The following is a 21,611-nucleotide window of genomic DNA, read 5'->3' as shown; positions in this document are numbered from 1 at the left end:
CCCCGGCACTTTCAGCCATCAGGCAGGGATACCCAATTGACAGGTAAATGTATACAAACAGTGGGAAGAGTGTAAAAGACATCATACCAAGCTCTTTAGGTCTGGTGTAGGTTTTAAGAGAGGGTTTTAAGAGCCCCCCCCCAATTCCATACCAGACCATTTGAGTCTGGTATGGATTTTAAGGGGGAACCTCATGAAAAAAGAAAAGTGTGAGGTTACCCCAAAATCTATTCCAGGCCCTTATCCAAGCATGCAGCCTGGGTTTCCAGTTAAGGGGAGGACAAATGGGCCCTCCCTGTATGAACTATACCAGCATGATGAAGGCAGGGGTGGGGGGGGGGGGGTTATGGTGTAAGGCTTAATGGAATAATACCACTACTAAATGTTTTGCTGCAGAATCTGGAGGTTCTTTTCACAGGCCTAGCACCCGTTTGTTTGGCTGTTCGCACAAGATTCCCCATAGACCGGACACAGTACAGGAGTCTTCTTCATGATATGTCCTCTGTTGGTTGATCTTCGCCTATTAACTTCCATGGTCAAATGTTCTTAAGCTATTTGTAGTGGGGTTCCCCAAGGTTCTGTGCTGGGACCAATCCTATTTAATTTGTTCATAAACGATCTGGAGGATGGGATAAACAGTTCAATCTCTGTATTTGCAGACGATACTAAGCTAAGCAGGGCAATAACTTCTCCGCAGGACGTGGAAACCTTGCAAAAAGACCTGAACAAATTAATGGGGTGGGCGACTACATGGCAAATGAGGTTCAATGTAGAAAAATGTAAAATAATGCATTTGGGTGGCAAAAATATGAATGCAATCTATACACTGGGGGGAGAACCTCTGGGGGAATCTAGGATGGAAAAGGACCTGGGGGTCCTAGTAGATGATAGGCTCAGCAATGGCAGGCAATGCCAAGCTGCTGCTAACAAAGCAAACAGAATATTGGCATGCATTAAAAGGGGGATCAACTCCAGAGATAAAACGATAATTCTCCCGCTCTACAAGACTCTGGTCCGGCCGCACCTAGAGTATGCGGTCCAGTTCTGGGCACCAGTCCTCAGGAAGGATGTACTGGAAATGGAGCGAGTACAAAGAAGGGCAACAAAGCTAATAAAGGGTCTGGAGGATCTTAGTTATGAGGAAAGGTTGCGAGCACTGAACTTATTCTCTCTGGAGAAGAGACGCTTGAGAGGGGATATGATTTCAATTTACAAATACCGGACTGGTGACCCCACAATAGGGATAAAACTTTTTCGCAGAAGAGAGTTTACCAAGACTCGTGGCCACTCATTAAAATTAGAAGAAAAGAGGTTTAACCTTAAACTACGTAGAGGGTTCTTTACTGTAAGAGCGGCAAGGATGTGGAATTCCCTTCCACAGGCGGTGGTCTCAGCGGGGAGCATTGATAGCTTCAAGAAACTATTAGATAAGCACCTGAATGACCACAACATACAGGGATATACAATGCAATACTGACACATAATCACACACATAGGTTGGACTTGATGGACTTGTGTCTTTTTTCAACCTCACCTACTATGTAACTATGTAACTATTTTTCTCTTAGCATTGAATGTTAGCAGTTGTTACATTTACTCAGTGAAAGGCAAAAGGGAAACTACTACACACATATTACAAATATTACAGGAATTATTTGTTACACTTGCAAGAATGTTGAAATAATAATAGATTGCCCTCTAAAAGTTTTGCTAGATTACTGGCCTATCACAGTAATTGTATAGACTGAACATGACCAAAATTTCCAATTATCAAAATGTTGCTTTGTCTATGAGTAAGTTTGTTGCCCATTGTGCTATCATTTGACTGTTGTCAGACTGCTTGCTAGCGGCTTTCCAGCAAACGCTTTATGATTAGTCTGAAAATGTAGATAATTTAGTAGAGGGGTAGATCCACCCAAATCTTAAAAACCCCATCTTTCCCAAAATCCACCATGGATAAGGACAATCATGTCATAGAGAGAGTGCAGGTTCAGCAGTATAGTGTCATCTTTTTTTTACCCAGCTACTTCTGGTTTCTCCATAGAAATATTTTCAGTTAATGGCAAAAAACCATAACAGCACTAGGTTTGAGGTCTTTGCTATAACTCCTTAATCTTATAAAACTGAATTCATTGTTAAACCAGAATGATGATAATTTTTGCAGACTGGGTCATACAGTAGATTGATCCTAATGTTGCTTAGGTTCATATTACCTTCCAGATGCTCACCTTTTCCCTGATGGATAAAATCTGGAACAATCCTTTCCATCCCAAGCACAGTAGGGATCCCTGGCAAGGCAGCAGTCGGCACAGGCAGTTCCATAGATATGGCAGCGATGTAAAGATACTTGAGTTACTCCCTCTTCTGAACTGACATACAGTTGTTGCTGTGAAAATATAAATTGGATTTTTAAACAAACCTTGTTTTAGTAATAATAATAATAAAAACTGCTATATGACAGCTTCTTTCCACGTTCATCAGCCCCTAACAATTCATAAACAATAAATAATATTGTGCAGAGGTTTTTTGTTAAAGGGACATCGGCACTGATAATCAGGGCAGTGTCCTGATTATCAGTGCAGTCCCAACAGTGCTGCCAATCAGTGCCCACCAGTGTTAATCACTGCTGTCAATCAGTGCTGCCTATCAGTGCCCATCAGTGCCACCTATCAGTGCCACCTATCAGTGTCGCCTGTCAGTGCTGCCTATCAGTGCCCATCAGTGCTGCCTATCAGTGCTTATTAGTGCCGCCTATTAGTGCAGCCTCATCAGTGCCCACCAGTGCCGCCTCATCAGTGCCATCTATCAGTGCCCATCAGTGCCACCTATCAGTGCCCATCAGTGCCACCTCATCAGTGCCCATCAGTACAGCCTATCAATGCCCATCAGTGTGCAGCCTTATCAGCGCACATCAGTAAAGGAGAAAAATGACCTGTTTGCAAAATTTTATAACAAACTGTGAAAAAATAATTTTTCTGGGTTTTTTTTCACAATTTTCTGTATTTTTTCATTTGTTTAGCAAAAAATAAAAAAACCCAGTGGTGATTAAATACCACTAAAATAAAGCTCTATTTATGTGAAAAAAATATAAAAAAAATCATATGGGTACAGTGTTGCATGACCGCACAATTGTCATTCAAGGTGCAACAGCACTGAAAGCTGAAAATTGGCCTGGGCACGAAGGGGGTAAAAGTGTCCAGTAGGCAAGTGGTTAATATGAGCTGAGGAACCTGTCATATGCACTCCTCAAGAATGACAACTATAACCACCCCTTCTGCCCCATCATCAATTAATAAATTCATAGAAGCTTTACAATGAAGAAAAGGAGCTCTATGAATGGAGGATGGGCTGAAGGTCTGCATTTTGTAGGGATTTACTTTTAATTCCATTTGCATCTAAGGAACAGGAAGTAATCGAAAGTAAAGGGAAATCTCTGCAATGTAACACAGACTGCAAAAAAAATAACCTAATAACCTTTTAACCCTTCCCTATTCTATACAAAACTAAAAAATAAGAACAGTTTTGACTATAAATACACCTATTCAAGAACTATATATGTCACTGGCTTTACGGAATTACAAACTCTGGAATGGCACACATTGAGATGCAAGATACTGGGCCCCATTCACAAAATGTTTTTTCATCTTTAAAATTTGCAGTAAAATAGCTCATAGCATTTTTCCCTAATTCGTTTGCAATTCACATTTTATCTCATGTGATATCCAGTGGTATAGATGCAGTGGAGAAGAAGTAGAACCCCTGTTGGTTTTTAGTGCTCATAAAGAGGTAAAATGGTTTAAACCGTAGAAATATGCCAACTCTGCAGCATATGTATTAAAGCGAAGTTCCACCCACATTTGGATGCTTGCACTGTCCGCTTCATAGCAGTAAGTTAAAACCACATTGGATGGTTTTTTTTATTTTTTTGGACTTGATTTACCTTGTTTCCATGGGGTAATTTGCTGTCTTCCTGTTTAGCACCGCCGTGGCGAGGTACGTCATTTCTGCGATCGGATCGTGCCCCCCCTGCCTACTGGGACCTGTGTGTATCCCAGAAGACGACGTGACCATCCCGAAACCACACGACTTGCACATGCGCAGTAGGAAACCGGCTGAAGGCCTGAAGGCTTCTCTGCCGGTTTTCCTTACTAGCAATGCTGGCACCTGCACCCGGAGTCGATGGATTGATCAGCTTGGGGTGCCGAAATCACAGGCTCCCTGGACAAGAAAGTGTCCTTATATTAAAAGTCAGCAGCTACAGTATTTGTTGCTGCTGACTTAATTGTTTTCCCCCAGGCTGGAACTCTGCTTTAATACAAAAGAAAAAAGGTGACTAGAATACCAGTCAAAGGGAAGCTGCTTTCACAGGACACACGTGGTGTATCAAAAACAACTAAGTAAATACATATCTTTAAAAATTTCAAATATTGTATGAAAATAGTATCAAAATCACACACATATAAATACCCTTCTTCCACCAATAAAAAAATTACAATGTTGTCTTTTTTATTGGTTGAAGAAGGGTATTTATATATGTGTTTGATTTTTGACGTAATTTTTTTGCTGTAATAATTGCAAAGTCATTGCTACATCTTTGGACAGGTCTGTTTTTTCTTGTTAGAGAATAGTCATCGTCATTCTCTGATGTTCTTGAAAATGTCACTCTGATATTCATCTGTCAAACCTTCAAATTGATGACACCCCTCTCCTAACAGCTCAAGTTCCACACCTTTGTAAGAATACTTGTAAATCCCTAATCCAATATTTGAGCCAAAGACATCTAAAAATAAGTATTCCCATTACATATGACATATGTTCTAACAAGACCATTGTGATATGCATGTACATTGTATTATGTTTGGAGTGATTGGGAGTTTTTTTGAAGCCAATGATATATATGCTTGTATATACACAAAAAAAGTCTAAAAAAACTGGAGAAATTACAAGAGAAAATAAGTATAGTTTACTACATGTAATAGGATAGGATTCACTAAGATTTACTAAAGGCACAGACTAAGGAGTTTGCAAGTGCACATACTCCAGAGCTTAGTAAATGAGGAGGGTCTCTGCTAGCTTCCATGATCTAATCATGTACAAGCAAAAATTATTGTTTTTTATTTTCCTTGCATGTGATTGGGTATTCTTTGTAAAGTGAAGCTTTACCTCATTTACTAAGCTGTGGAGAAACTTGGAAATTGCAGTCTATTTGCCTTAAAGTAGAACTATAAGCACAGCTTTTTTTCCCGTCGTTTTTTTTTTTTTTTTTTTTTTGCGATCTGTGTCCCATTGGAAGATTTTCATTCTATTACTTTTCTGGGACAATCCAAAATTTGGCATTTACTTTTACTTTCAATGATAATGGTAAACAGGACAGATAGAGAGGGTGAATCTCCCTAGAAACTAGAAAAGCTACAATTTCTGGGGAAATTGTGAAAAGTGTTCTTGCCTCTACAACTGGAGTGGGCGGAGTAACTGGGTGGAGTGGCTTGAGTAACTGTTGTGTGGTTGGAGTGGCTGGAGTTAGTGTGAAAAGTGTTAAAAAGCTTAATATTTTAAAAAGTATAAATAGTAGTAAAAAAGTTGACGAAGTCCCATCATTAGCTGAAAGAGCTGAACATTTTTTTCAAAAATAATTTTTTTTTCAAAAATTATAAATTTTTTAAAAAATTTTTTTTTTTCAAAAATGAATTTTTTTTTTTCAAAAATGATTTTTTTTTTTCAAAAATGAATTTTTTTTTTTCAAAAATGATTTTTTTTTTTCAAAAATGATTTTTTTTTTTTTCAAAAATAATTTTTTTTTTCATGGGGCGGTCATAATGTTTTGGCTGATCATGGGGTGGTCATAATGTTTTGGCTGATTATGGGGTTGTCAGCTTTTGTCACCTCCCAATCTAGTTTTGAACATTTCCCCAGCCTAGCAGATGAAGGTATGACCACATGCATTTGGGGGGTCTCAGCATCTTGTGTTTACAACCACTGTTTCCTAGCAACGCTCATGTCCTGTATGAAGCATAACTTCATAACCACTGCTCAATACACAGGATCATGATAGCTGTAATAACTGCAGTACTTCAAACGATCGTATTTTAAAAACTATAAATCCTACAGCGAAGATCTTTATATTGTGAGAATCACAAGACCCGTGAGTTGCAAACAAATGGTCATATTGTGAAAACTATCAGGACTATGGCTTAGCCGTGGACATGTGTAGTGGCAGCAGGGATAGCTGAACGTTTTGATATAAGATTTGTGTAGGTGGGCTTGAAAATGAGGGAGTGCTGGCAGTTTAGAAATAATGTTCTGATTTTTCAGCTTTTGTCACCTCCCACTCTAGTTTTGAACATTTTCCCATTCATTCCTATGGGACCAATTTTGCCGCAAAAACGATGATATTATGAAGTAGTACCTTCAGGCGTTCTAGGAGCATAAATTACACATCTCATTTCATTTCTACCTATCACACTTTTAAAGGTCCTTAAGCACCAGGACAATGGAATTACCCACAAAATGAACCCATTTTGTAAAGCAAACACCCCAACTTATATTCTATGAGGCATGGGCTGCAAATAGGTACTCGGGTACTCTGATGGGCTGCAGATAGGTACTCGGTTAACTTGATGAGCTGGTGACAGGTACTCGGGTACTCTGATAGGCTGGTGACAGGTACTCGGGTACTCTGATGGCTTGGTGACAGGTACTCAGGTACTCTGATGGTCGGGTGACAGGTACTCGGGTACTCTGATGGGCTACAGATAGGTACTCGGGTACTCTGATGGGCTGGTGACTGGTATTCGGGTACTCTGAAGGGCGGTGACAGGCTACTCAGGTACTCGGTACTCATATGAACTGTGACAGGTACTCATATGGACTGTGACAGGTACTCATATGGACTTTGACAGTTACTCAGGTACTCGGGTACTCATATGGACTGTGACAGGTACTCGGGTACTCAGATGGACTGTGACAGGTACTCGGGTACTCAGATGGACTGTGACAGGTACTGAGGTACTCAGATGAACTGACAGGTACTCAGGTACTCAGATGGACTGTGACAGGTACTCAGGTACTCAGATGGACTGTGAGAGGTACTCGGGTACTCATATGGACTGTGACAGGTACTCTGGTACTCATATGGATTGTGACAGGTACTCAGGACTTACAGTGCTGTGGCACCAGCACCACCACCACCACCAAAGGCCCAATTTTTAAATTCATGAAAGTGTCTTTTTTCCCCAAAAAACTGCATTTGAAAGACCACTGGGCAAATACCATGTGACATAAAATATTGTATTCTCTAGGGTCTCTGATAAAAAAATATATATATAATGATTGGGGTTCTAAGTAATTTTCTAGAAAATAATATGAATTTTAACTTGTAAGCAACAAATGTCAGAAAAAGGCTTAGGCATGAAGGGGTTAAAGCGGAGGTTCACACAAAAATGGAATCTCCGCTTTTCGGAACCCTCCCCCCCTCCGGTGTCACATTTGGCACCTTTCAGGGGGGAGGGGGGTGCAGATACCTGTACAATACAGGGGGTCCCCTAGTTACAAACATCCGACTTACAAACGACTCCTACTTACAAACGGAGGGAGACAACAGGAAGTGAGAGCAAATCTACCCCTAGGATGGGAAATTCACTCCTGTAAGAGCTATTATGGGGAAAAGGTACCTCCACTGATGCTTTATCACCAAGGCTTGTTTCCACAACAACCCAAAATTTTCAAAATCCAATTGTCATTGGGACAGAAAGTGTGGTGAAATCTTCTGAACAGGGGCACACACAGCAAACCAAATGTTACAGGGGTGTTAACCCTTCCCTATGCTATCCAAAAAGCTTAAAAATAGCTTTTTTGGCTGGAGCTACACTTAAAAAATGTACCTGTTCCGACTTACAAACAGATTTAACTTAAGAACAAACCTACAGTCCCTAACTTGTAACCCGGGGACTCCCTGTACAGGTATTTGCACCCACTTCCGGAAATAGACTCCCGCGGGAGTCACGCCCCTCCCCCCCTGCTGTCTCCTGGGAAACACATGATTCGCGCATGCGCAGTAGGGAACCGGGAAGTGAAGCCGCAATGCTTTACTTCCTGATTCCCTCACTGAGGATGGCGGCGGCAGCTGCCGAGAGCCGAGCGATTAATCGGTTTCGGCTGCCAACATCGCTGGACCCTGGGACAGGTAAGTGTCCATTTATTGAAAGTCAGCAGCTGCAGTATTTGTAGCTGCTGGCTTTTAATATATTTTTTTTTAGGTGGACCTCCTCTTTAAATACCGCATACCTGGACCACTACTTAATTGCTGCATGCATTTAATTATTTATTTACTTCTGTGCATTGGCTTTAACCCCTTTCCATGCTGTATTTACTGACAGTTTTGAGCGTCTTGTGGTAAATAACACAGTGAATTGACAGTTTCCGGATCTCATGCGATATTTAGGGAAAATGTGTCCGGGCACCTAAATGCCTAAATGCCACATGTGAAATGCTTCTGTGAATGGAGCCCAATATTCTTCATATAAATAGCCAGCAGGAACTAGTTCTATATCCTATATCTAGATAGCAGCTGTGTAAATGCAGTGTAAAAATGTACTTCCTTTACACCTTCTTTTACCATTGATTGAAACATTTTATTGATCTACGGTATTTCTTTACAATATTTTAAGAGAACAGGATATGTTTTAACAAGTGAAAATTCAAAACTATTCTAGTAATCATTACTGACACAACAGTTTAAATGTGCCTGAAATTATATGTATATTGCCTATTAAAAGCGGAATCCAGCCTTCTGCTAACACAAAGCATCTCCTTGTCACTCCCAAACACCCTCCCTCCTGTTTTTTTTTTTTAATAATAAAAAAAATCTCCATACTTACCTTTTTTCCAAAGTTCTAGCTGATCCGGGGACCTCACAGTAGCTTCCTTTTCTTCCTGATAGTGGCAAGCATTCCTCTAGGACTGAGCAGCACTCATGTAATAACATGTTCTGGAGTACTGCAAGCCTTGCCAGCAAGATGGTGCTCCCCCTAGGGGATGTATAACGAACAGGATGGGCATACAGCAAATGGGCAGAAAGATTTGGCTCTTGTAAAATGGGAAAGCCAGGGACAGCGATGGGGTGTGGAGAGGATAAGTTAAACATGGCAATGCCTTTTTAATATGGGGTGGGGGAAGATAAAACAAAAAAAAAATAATAATAACTTATTATAATATAGCTTAGGGAATTCATTTTTTCAAGCTCAAACTGTAATTATAGTCTTACAGTTACTGGCAAAATGAATTTAATCTGTCACTAGTCTTCATTAAATAAATAGAACCTTAGAGTTGTGTAACACTAAGCTTGTGGCTACAGCTCCCACTTCAAATTAGATAAAGCTGTGCTGAGAAAGAGCCATACATGGAATTAAGAAACATCCAACATCAAGACGATTATTATGACTTTCATGCTACACAGTTCAGCTGCAAGTTTTGTACACCTCGTAAAAATAAATGTGTATCCCAAGTTCAGTTTGAATCAGGTTAAGGAGCATTACCTTTTTTGAAGAAATCTTCATGGAGGTTACTGGAGCTTGACTCTAAAAATTGAGAAAAAAACACTCTAGTGAGAAATAAAACCACATGTCAATTTTCTAAATGAAAGGAGGTTATATCCCTATCACTGCAACTTTACAATAACAATAATAGGCACTGTGTACTCATATGACAGTAAGGGATCGTGCACATGGGCCAAAGAAAATACACCTATGAATCTTGCAGCCACTGGAACTCTAGGGGACTCAAGCCGCCCCCATCACAGCAATAAAAAATGCTGAGCAGCTTACAAAGAAGAATCCTAGGCTTGCAATGAAGGATGTATACAGTTCAAGCTGCCTACATTCTAGCAACAATGTCAGCGGAGCTGGTGATCATTTTTACATTACATTATGGGCTATTCTTAGGGCGATTAGTTCCCAACCCTTCACATTTAGGACAAGGGGGGTGAAGTCCACTCTACTCAGTGTCATGCGCTGAAATTTTCATAGTGAATGAACAAACATAGGGGGATTGACCAGAATTATTTAGGGTGTTGCGGACACCAATCAGGTCAGCTCCAATGGCCAGTGGGAGAAGCCATTTATGCCTGTGTAAATATTTTGATTGGCCAGTGCCAATCCAATTTTACACAGGCAGAAATATCTACCGATTGTGCATTTAATGTGGATCTTACTGCCATAACAACATCCCATGACAATGAAATACACTATATTGTCAAAAGTTATGGGACTCCTGCCTTTACACACACATGAACCTTAATGGCATCCCAGTCTAAGTCTGGAGGGTTCGATATTGAGTTGGCCCACCCTTTGCAGCTATAACAGCTTCAACTCTTCTGGGAAGGCTGTCCACAAGGTTTAGAAGTGTGTCTATGGGAGTGTTTGACCATTCTTCCTGAAGTGCATTTGTGAGGTCAGGCACTGATGTTGGATGAGAAGGCCTGGCTCGCACTCTCCGCTCTAATTCATCCCAAAGGCATTCTATCGGGTTGAGGTCAGGACCCTGTGCAGGCCAGTCAAGTTTCTCCACCCCAAACTTGCTCATCCATTGACATTGCTTTGTGCACTAGTGTGCAGTCATGTTGGAATAGAAAGGGGCTATCCCAAAACTGTTCCCACAAAGTTGGGAGCATGAAACTGTCCAAAATGTCTTGGTATGCTGATGTCTTAAGAGTTCCCTTCACTGGAACTAAGGGGCCAAACCCAACCCCTGAAAAATACCCCACACCATAATTCCCCCTCCATCAACTGATTTGGACCAGTGCACAAAGCAAGGCCATAAAGAAATGAATGAGTGAGTTTGGGGTGGAGGAACTTGACTGGCTGCACAGAGTCCTCACCATAAACCGATAGAACACCTTTGGGATGAATTAGAGCAGAGACTGCGAGCCAGGCCTTCTCGTCCAACATTAGTGCCTGAACTCACAAATCCGCTTCTGGAAGAATGATCAAACATTCCCATAGACACACTCCTAAACCTTGTAGACAGCCTTCCCAGAAGAGTTGAAGCTGTTATAGCTGTAAAGGGTGGTCCAACACAATATTGAACCCTAAGACTGGGATGCCATTAAAGTTCATGTGCATTTAAAGGTAGGTGTACCAATACTATTGACAATATAGTGTATCTACAAGGGGCATTAACTTCACTCCACACAGTGCTGGACTGAATGACTCACTCAGGGCCAACTTATAAGTATTAATGGTGTGTATGCAACAGCCCAGGTGCTGCTGGCAATGCATTGTTGATATTTATGTGGGTCCTGGGCAGCGGTGGCCAATAGGGTACATTTGTGCAGTACACATGTAAACATTAGCATAACTACTCATGCATACAGCATAAACTACCAATACGCTCCTCCCAAAATGCGTTTTTTAGGTTTTTTTTAAGTCCCTGAATGCCGCTCCCAAAATAAATGTTTAAACACCTGAATATGCATGGGCACATTGACTATCATAGAACTTTTCTGAAAGCAACATGTTTGGTACAGTGTGCATAAGCCCTCATAGAGATTTACCCCACTGAAGTATGCAAACCACAGAGTCCATTAAAAACTAAGCATAGATGATATGACAGAGACCCCTCTGATTATCACTGGCAAAAATCAGTGTATATAACAAGCAACTGACACTGATGAGTTGATTTGCTAAATATCTAGAGAGTTCTTACTTTGCAAATAAGATTAGTTAACAAAGTAGGCTATGGTGAAATCCTCCCGATCCATATAAAGCCCAATAAAAACCTTGACAAAGATACAAACACTTTCTCATATTGCATAAAACTTACAAAACTTTTTGAGTGTTGCCGGACATTAAAGTGGTTGTAAACCTTCATAGTATAGTGACTGGCCTCTGGTGATACACAGGGATTAAACAAATCCTCCAACATAAGTTGCACCTGTTTATCTGCAGTCTTCTACTCTACATCCATTCAAAGTGCAGAATTTGTAAAGCTTGTCTAAGCTGTCAGAAAAAAAAGGGAGTAGAGCACTGAAATCACACTTTGTAGTGAGGAGAGCTCTGGGAGCTGATTGGAGGGAAGGGGCACACCCCTTTTAGACAGCACACAGAAACAGAGCAGAGGCTGTCAGTCAGCTGGAGGTCCCACCCCTGTCACCTTTTTTCTCTTTGTGTCAGAAAAACGTGTCAAAAGTAACTAATGCAGATAGCAGAAGAACGAAGCAGCAGACAGAAATAACATTTAATGTTTTGGATTGAGACAAGTACACACTGTAGAAGGATATGCTTTGTTCATAGTTCAAGTTAACAACCACCTTAAGGGAAACGTTTAAAATTTGATATAAAGATACATCATGGAAGCGGATGTTTACATTACTGACAATGGGTACTTCATTTGGCATGAACAAAATAAATAATAATAGCATAATAAAAACAATGTGAATCAGATTTCAGGGACAGTCAGCTAAGAAAAAAAATGTTGTTTGCGAACCTGCAATGGCTATACACAGGGATAGCTGAATTTATCTTGTCTGACATTAGGTCTGAATATGCTCACTGGGGTCATAGTTGCAGTTTACAAAACATTACGTTATTTCGAGGCTGGTTTCTTGTAAGCGAAACACCATTTCTATAGTGTGATTTACAATGCCCAGATTGTCAGATCAAAGCTGTATGTAAACACTTTTTAGAAACAGAAGCTTGTGCCAAACCTTGAAAACCTCCAGCTCTTCCAGAATCAGCTCGCTGCTTGTGGAGCTATTACCAGGGAGGACAACCACTTTCTGTACTGTTCCCTTGTCTAGAAGTAAACATATTAAAGAAAAAAAAAAGGTTTAAATCACAAAACATGTAAGTTACAATTTCAATGATGTTTACATACTTTAAAGGTTCATAGAGGTGGGATGTGGCAGTGTGGTTACCTACATTTGCTTTATCCATTCAATGATTGTACTGTCAGCAGCAATCCCTGTGCTGGCATGTTACTGGCCCAATACAAGGAAACAGGCAAACAATACATTATCTTTTTAAAGTGGAGTTCCACTCCAAAAAAAAAAAAAAAAATTAGTAAAATGCTTAAAAAAATTAAAAAAAAACATTTGGAGAAATGTTTTTTTTACTCACCTCTAAATGCCTGTTGCTAGGGGGTCTCTTGAAGTTTGCCTCCTTCGGTGCCTGGGCTCCTGACGTCACTTCCCTCGGCACAGGAAGGGTTATTGCTTCTCCACCCTCTCTCTTGTCAATCATCTGGGACACGTGACCGGTCCCAGATGATTGCGGGGCCAGTGACGGCACGCGGCGCGACTCGCGCGTGCGCAGTGGGTGCTCGGCTGTGAAGCCACAGCCGGGCGCCCACAGGTAAAAGGCCGGCGCCGCCGAGCGGAGGGGGGACGAGCGGGGCTTCGATCCCCTGCATCGCTGGACCCTGGGACAGATAAGTGTCCAATTAAAAGTCAGCAGCTGCAGTATTTGTAGCTGCTGACTTTTAATTTTTTTTTTTTAATGGAAACCCCGCTTTAAGCAATTATTTTTCCATTCAAACGTACTTTGGACTAAAAGGAATTCTACATTTTTGATCAATGTTAAGCTGGCCATAGATGTGTAGAATTTTGAACGAAAATTCTTGGGAAAAGAATGTTCTCATGCCCCGTACACACGGTCGGAATTTCTGACAGAAAAAATCCGATGGGAGCTTTTCATTGTATATTTTGACCGTGTGTATGCTTTATACGTCGAAAATTCAGACAGACTTAGATAGAGAACATGTTCTATATTTTTTCAGCGGAACAAATTCCTATCGGGAAAACCGATTGTCTGTATGCTGTTCCGACGTAGCAAAAATGACGCATGCTCTGAAGCAAGTACGAGACGTCGCATGTGTTGTCCCGTTGTATGTGTTGTACGTCACTGCGATCTTGACAGTCGGAATTTGGTGTGACCGAGTGTATGCAAGACAGCTTGAGCAGGATTCCGTTGGAAAAACCTTCAAAGTTTATTCCGACAGCAAAACCGGTCGTGTGTACAGGGCATAAGAAAGTTCATTCAGTTTTTCCAATCATTAGTATGTCAAACCAATGTTTGTTTTTGGTCACTGTGATGATAAAATTCAAAGGAGCAGGATGGAAATTGTTTCTCAAGCAAAGGACTTTCTAATAGTGTATGTGGTTTTTGTTCGGTAAAGTCCATTCATTCCAAAATCAAATGTTAAAAGCTAACAAAATTTGTTAAAAGCTTAACAAGACTTTGCCTAAGAATTTTCATTTCAATTCTGTCCATCTATGGCCAGCTTTAGTACTGATGTTAAAGTAGTTTCGAGACATTTAACTAACATGAATGTGTATAGTAATTATGTAGAATGTTCCCCTATACCCTAAACACTCTGGCCTCTCACACTGTCATGCCTGATACAACAGCTTAATTTAATGTTGCTTGTTACTCTGCTCTACCTATCTTATACTCTGTGTTATGCGGCCTATCAAATCCTTTTCTTTCTATCTTCTATCCAACCTATCCTCTCCAAAACGATACTATAAAAGCCACTGTCACTTTTTCATTGGTGAATTATGTCTTCAAGCTTGAATTGAACTGAACAGAGCATGCTCTAGCAGGTCAATCCCACCTCCAGCACACAAAATGATTTCCCCCCCCTATCTATTCCCCAGCACACGTATTCTCCTGTTTCTCCCCCAAAGACTACTCACTGTGCAGTACACACACTCTAACAGCACACAGACATTACACACTGAGCCCTGACACTAAGAACAGAGGTTCAGTGCACAAAGCTTAGCAGCATACTCTCCCAACAGAAAGAAAGTTTCTAATCACGTTTTAGTAATTGTGTTGGAAAAGGAAGGAAGGCTGGTTTGTATGTGAGAGTCTGTAGTATAGGAATGCGTGTGCGGTTTAGGACTGTGTGTATGTGTGTGTAGTGCAGCAGGAATGTGTATTTATTAAAGGACTGAAGTATGGCCGAAGCATTTTTGGCTATACTTCTCCTGTAGGTGACAGGAGTGCAGTTAGTTCTACACTCCTGTGACCCGCTTTCAGCTGACAGAGGGCTACAGTCTGCTGTAAGCTGACTATACAGAACTGGTCCAGGCTCTGAAAAGTTCCACCCAGAAGCCTGGAACGACAGGTGGCTCAGGCTCTCAGGGATCCACTGAGAGCCTGAGCCAACTGCTCCATGGCCTGGCCCTCCAGTGAACACTGGTTCTCTGCAACCTGTAGACCAAGAGCTGAGCGACCAGTGGTGTTTGGCTCAGTTCTTGGTCTTAGTGGCGATAGCTGCAGCTGGGATAAATGTATGTCTTTTTTTTGCGATTCCCACACTTCTCTTTTAAAGAACTGTATGTGACCTATTTTGCCTTCGGTTCCCCCACTGTTGGCCCTAGGTTTGTGATAGGTCTGCTCTCACCAATGTCTGCATTTAAAGCAACTTTCCCTCCTTATTACCAACCATTGTCCATACTGTGTGCCTTCCCTGATCCTTTACTGCAATGTGCTCTGCTCCACCTCTATAGCTCTACCAGTTCTCCTTGCAGGTGGACTCACTTATTGCATTTCACAGAATCTCCCACTGACTGTCATATCAGCTAGTATGACTGCATATAATCTTTCACCAACTATTACATTGACTAATGCCACTGTGTAATCTGTTATACCAGCTTTTACACTGATTTATGTTAGGGTATCTAATCTATCTCATAATGACTAATATTACTGTTCAGAATATTGTGTATATTGTGCCTAGCAACTATTACACCTTCTAATAGCTCACACCTGCTAATGTCAATGTATACAATATATTACCAACCAGTAAAAGTATACCTATTTTCTGTTTGGGCATAGAGGATCAGGCACCCTTTATCCAAGGGACACCTCTAGGTGTGGTCTGCATGTTCTCATGAGATGTATGTCTCATGAAACAAGGAAAACATAAAAGCCCCCCGATTTAGATTTTTTTCTACCAAACGATGTCTCTTTTACACTAATGACAGCCTGAAGTTCTGCAAGCCCCCCGTTTGATGCATGGTTCCTAATCTGATTTCAGGTCTGCTGTTTTCTTCAGGCCACATGCACACTAGGAGTTTAGCTCTTGCGCATCCAATCTCAGAGTTTTCCTGTGCCCAGTCAAAGTCTATGACAGGCTGAAATATGCTATGGCTAGCCAGTGAGCACATATGTCCCTAAACCCATAAGTAATATCACTCAGTACAGCATCCAGCACTGTCCAGTCACAGTGTATTTCAGTCTGTCATAGACTTTGACAGGCTGCAGGCAGCCAAGCTGGATGCTCCACATGTGCCAGAATTGGAAAGAACAGGGGCTAAATGGCATGCATGTGGCCTTAATGTGGATTTTTTTGTGATATTCCATATAGCAGTAATCAACTCATCAAACATAACATTGATCCTATAACATATACATTTACACAAATTAAAAAAAGACAATCAACAACCTGCTCACAAACTCCAAACATGGCCCCATTCATGACCAGGCACACATTTGCAAGTATGAATAGTGTATAAAATCAAACAAATGTTGCTTTGGGGGCTGGGACTTCCTAGTCTTGCCAGCTGTGTAGTATCTGTATTTTCATGCTGATGTATCTGAACCCTATTGATACTGAGTTTACACAATAACTGCAGACAAACAGAGCTGACACAGTTCACTTGGCACCAGGCTATTCAAATCAAAGCCTCCTGTAAGTTTTGGATCTGTTCCCCCTGTGATTTTGGCAGCCCTACACTTCTATTCTATCACTGTATTAGTCCACCATCTTCAAATTGTCAGAAACTGTATAAACTAAGCTAGCCTTGCTTGCTGGTGTAAAATTGGAACAGCTTATTCCAAGTGTAAAAGAAGTAGAATTTCTTCTCTTGTGATATTTTGTTATGTTAACATGCCAATTGCAACATATTTTAACAATATACTATATTTTGTTTGAGCGTCCTATTTCATTTCAGAAATATAATTACCATAAATTATACGACCAGAAAATGCTGTTTACTTAGTAACTTCCCTATCTGTGTAATTCTGTATAGTTAACAGTACTTATGGATTAACACAAACCCAAAAGATTTTGCCATTTCAGAATCTTACTACTAGATTCTGGAAATTGGATTAGGATACTGCCTAGTTGGCAAGCTACAACACTAATACACTGCTGTCTTATTAAAAAAGACTGTTCAAACTTTCTATATTTCTTTTACATAACAGTGTCCATGTATGCCTGACTTATGCTGAAAACACTACATTTGTTAACAGATACTAGACAGTTTTGTTATACTTGGCATACTGCATACCATTATTATGAGGGTACCCTTCAAGTCTATTTCCTTTTAGGTGCCGAAAGAAGCATACATTTATTTACGCTTGTTCACGGGGTGTAAACAGTGTGGTGTGAAAGATTCCTGTTGCATTATTCAAGCTTGTGTATTTTAGCCTTTTAGGCAAATCATACTCTATAGCAGATAAAACTGGAAGAACAGTTGTAAAGTTCTGTCCACCTCTACTGTCAGAGTTTGCAGTGGTGCAAGGGTTTTATAGACCAAGTACCCCTTGCACATATAGGTTTGCGCCCACTACAGACACACCTGGGTCTCAAGAGAGCAAGAAGCTCTCAACAAAGAATAGAACCCAACCAATGGACACCAAAAATAAGTGATAAAGGTGTCCTGTTGGGTATCTCCTAGCTATTCCAGCAGCCCTGACTATTTTGGCATAATTGAGAAACCATCTAAAATGTATTGGTGGACATCTTAAATCATGTAATGTCCACAGGCCATGATAGGAGTTCTCAAACACCTCAAGTATTGCTAATATATAGAGTCTTTCCGTGACCATGATATTTTAAGAAGTTCACAGGTAGTAGTGGTGGCCATAAACATTTTTGTATGCTCAAAGTGGCATTGCGGATACTGGTGTTTTGAACAAAGTGCCTAGGAGTGCCTGCTATTTCCAAAGTCTTGGTTTCCAGTTCTTTTACTGACAAGATAGCGCAAACCTGAAAAAGTAGTACAGGTGTAGAATAAATGGTTCTATATATAGGATGCATGTGTTACATAACCCTGGGTCTGCCCACTATTCTTACATGAAAAAGAAACCTATTTTTATTATATAAATGATGATAAGTTAAAGGGTTAGTTTCCTAAAATCATATCTCATTTTTACCTAAAAGTCTGATAGTTAAACCCCCTATACTTCCAAAAATAAGGTTATTTTCTGCCCCTTGTTTAAAATATATATTTGCTGAAAACACAATTCTTCTACTTTGCTATTCTACTTTCTACTTTTTAGCATCAAAATACATTATTCAGCATTTGCTTGTAAAATCCTGTGTGTTCAAGTGGCTTCTTTGGAAGAAAATGGATCATGAAAGCTTTTGCAGAACACATAGCTTGTCATCACTTGATAAATGTAAGTGAGAATAGATGGAGTTTATATGAAACTCTTTTCGCTTGAACCTCTTTGTGATAGCAATTCCATAAAATTTAAACAGTATGACACAGTCTGGTCCAACACTATAAAGTTATCCAATAGGAATGTTAAGCCTAGCAGTGTCTTAATGCTTTGGCACACAGTAATAAACATGCCTAGCTAACTATAAAGCTAATGTAGCCGAAGATGGGAAATACACTCTACACATAATTCCATATCACTGCCACGGATTATAGCAGAAAAAAACTTAAGGCCTTCTGTGATTAACTGCATTATATAAAATGAGTAGCCAATACTAACATTGTTTTTATTGCGAGGAATGATAAAATTTGACTAATGTGTCTAAAATGAAAACAGTTTTTATATGTGTAAATATGTTGTATAATCTGACACCTTAATTTGCTGAGTTTATATTTGCTGCAAATATTTATTATTGGGTTACTTAATCACCATAATATTTCTTTCCCTATTCAATAAAAGGCATTGGGGTTTATTTACTAAAGCTGGAGAGTGCAAAATCAGGCTCCCTTCTGCATAGAAACCAATCGGTTTCTAACTTTAGCTTGTTCAATTAAGCTTTGGCAATAAAACCTGGAAGCTGATTGGTTTCTATGCAGAAGTGAGCCTGATTTTGCATTCTCTGGCTTTAGTAAATAAACCCCATTGCTCAACCAAACCTGTGCTCTTTTCTTATTTGCCCGCAAGTTTTAGTTATTGTTCATTGGTGAGACTGCACATGAAATCTCATCTACTACAGCCACTAAATAAACATTTCTTTGATTAGCTGATTTTAGGTTACAGAGAATGAGAGTAGGGTTGAAATGAGTTTGCTTGAGTTTGATGACTGCAAAAGGAGGGTAGAGCTGCAAACTCAAGCAGGTAGATTAAGGGCACATTCACACCACATCTGTTGGGCTGCAGTGCTCAATGCAGGCCCAAGGTAATGAAAAGTTGACATTCATTGTTTTAAAATTGGCCCAGTTCACACTTACCAACTGCACTGATAAGAGCCAGGTTAAAATGTTACATGCTGCGTTTATACAAAGTGCATTGCGTGGCAACGCACTGCAGTGGGTGTTAAGGAAATTAAATAAATAATTGTGGCTTTTTCTGTGGGCAAAAAAGGCACACATCAATACATTGTGGTTGATTTACCAAAGTTTAAGAGTGCAAAATCTGGTGCAGCTCTGCAAACAAACCAATCAGCTTCCTTCTTTTTTTTGTCAAAGCTTAATTGAACAAGCACAAGTTAAAAGCTGATTGGCTATTATGTACAACTGCACAAAATTTTGCACTCTTTAGTTTTAGTAAATCAACCCCAATGCTTTAAAAAAATGCATGTTAGCTTAAGTGGATCAACTGTGTCAGCGTGCATACGTGGTGTGAATTCAGCCTTAATTGCTGGAGTTTTCAAAAGATATAAGAAGTCCAATATACAGTCATCAACCAAAGACGCAAATAACGTTTTTGGGAGGGTGTGTTGCATTTGATATTAATAATAATTTTTCTCCATCAGGCTAGTTTAAAAAAAAAAAAATCTGTTTAGATAAAAACAGAAATCAGGTTACTGTTGAGTGTGTTTGAATGGATGCTTCTCAAACTAATGCCTTGGTAACAAGTACACAGGCTGTCCTCAAACAATGGGACAGTTTGAGCAGTCTGTATTGTAACTAAGGTAAATAAGTTTGTAACCGTTGTCGGTAATTATGGTATACAACCTGACGTATAAAAGATTGTCAGGGATAAGCTGGAGATGACTCTCCATAATGCCTTAAGACCAAGGAAGAAAGGTCTGTAACCAGCCAGAAGACCTGAAGACACTTTCGCCTGATCTGCAGCAACTGCTTAAGAAACCTCATTGTCAACTGAGATCACGCTTATACTGCAAAGTAACCTTACTAGATAAACGCAAAGCAAAACAGAGGGTTTTGCCTTAAAATAAGTAAACTCAAAGTAAAAGTAAAAGGTATAATTAAAGTGTTACTAAACCCAGGACTCCGAATTCACTATATCTGAACATGGAAATGCAAATACTTTAGTAAATATAAACTGCTAAATAACTTTTCTCATCAGCAGTTAGAGCAGTCCTATGACTTCTATCAGTGTACAGCTGAGCACCGGTTAAAGCTTGTAGGAGGAGTTTTCATTCTCCTCTGACTGTCCTATGAGGCTGCAGGACCTCTGTCCCTCTGTCTGGACAGTGCTGATTGGCCCTGTGCTAATGACATGCACACTCCCCCCCCAAAAAGCTCTCTAGCAATACACTCCAGCATGTGCAGTAAAGGGGAAGGTCAGAGAAGACAGGACCAAACAACTTTTTTATTCAATACAGAGGATTAACCCCTTAGGTTCCATAGTGAGTAAAACAAGCATGCTTTACTGCATATACAGACTGATTTTACTGTTGTGGGTTTAGTAATATACTTTTTACCTAGCAGAGGCAGAAAAATCTTAATTGTTCAATGCATTTTTGTGCAAGGTGTGCTTTAGGTGTCAGTGAGCCAATGAGTATGGCTACATTACATTGTTATTATGAAATAAACAGAGCAAGTGCATGTTTAAAAGGCATAATTTAGCAACACTATGGGGGAGATTAACTAAAACTGGTGTACACAGAATCTGGTGCAGCTATGCATAGTAACCAATAAACTTCCAGGTTTTGCTGTCAAAGCCGAAATGAGCAAGCTGAAAGTAGGCGCTCATTGGTTACTATGCACAGCTGCACCAGATTCTGTGTGCACCAGTTTTAGTGAATCTCCTCCTATGGCTTCACAAAGGTATATTAAACCCAGTCCTAGACAGAATTTGCCTCATAACCCCCTGAGATGTTAAAAGGGGATCCACTGTCATTTTGTATTGCCTGTAGGGAACTGATTTATGATCTAAAACTATTTTACTGTTTTTTTTTCAGTTATATGAGCCACCTACTGGTAAATTCTGTGTCAGAGTTTACACAGTTCTCATCCTGAGTTGTACAAAGTGATTCGCTCACTTCTACTAGTGTAGATGCTATGCATCAAATGTAATGTGCTTTTAGGATATTATGATTTATTAGATCTCTAAAGGAATGTAGCTGTCTAGTCTCTATAGCTATGTATCAAACTCTGTATTGCACAATAGAGCTTGGTTCTGCAGTTTACAATGTGTCGAAAACAGCCAGATCAAATGTAGTATATGGCAGAA

The 21,611-nt window shown here is 40.1% G+C and overlaps 1 protein-coding gene across 4 annotated transcripts in view; it reads right to left on the bottom strand.

Moving 5' to 3' along the window:
• Positions 1-21,611, bottom strand: part of SEMA3C (semaphorin 3C) — a 189,666-nt gene that overhangs the window by 22,960 nt on the left and 145,095 nt on the right. For all 4 annotated transcript variants that reach the window (XM_073619573.1, XM_073619571.1, XM_073619574.1 and 1 more), the window contains 3 exons: positions 12,701-12,789; positions 9,534-9,575; positions 2,229-2,386 (listed from right to left, as the gene is read on the bottom strand). In XM_073619573.1, the coding sequence (XP_073475674.1) occupies positions 2,229-2,386; positions 9,534-9,575; positions 12,701-12,789 (289 nt within the window). The remainder of the gene's footprint in view (positions 1-2,228; positions 2,387-9,533; positions 9,576-12,700; positions 12,790-21,611) is intronic.

Source organism: Aquarana catesbeiana, linkage group LG03 (assembly GCF_042186555.1).
Source record: "Aquarana catesbeiana isolate 2022-GZ linkage group LG03, ASM4218655v1, whole genome shotgun sequence".
NCBI classification, from domain to species: domain Eukaryota; kingdom Metazoa; phylum Chordata; class Amphibia; order Anura; family Ranidae; genus Aquarana; species Aquarana catesbeiana.
This window is presented reverse-complemented; position numbering and strand designations above follow the sequence as displayed.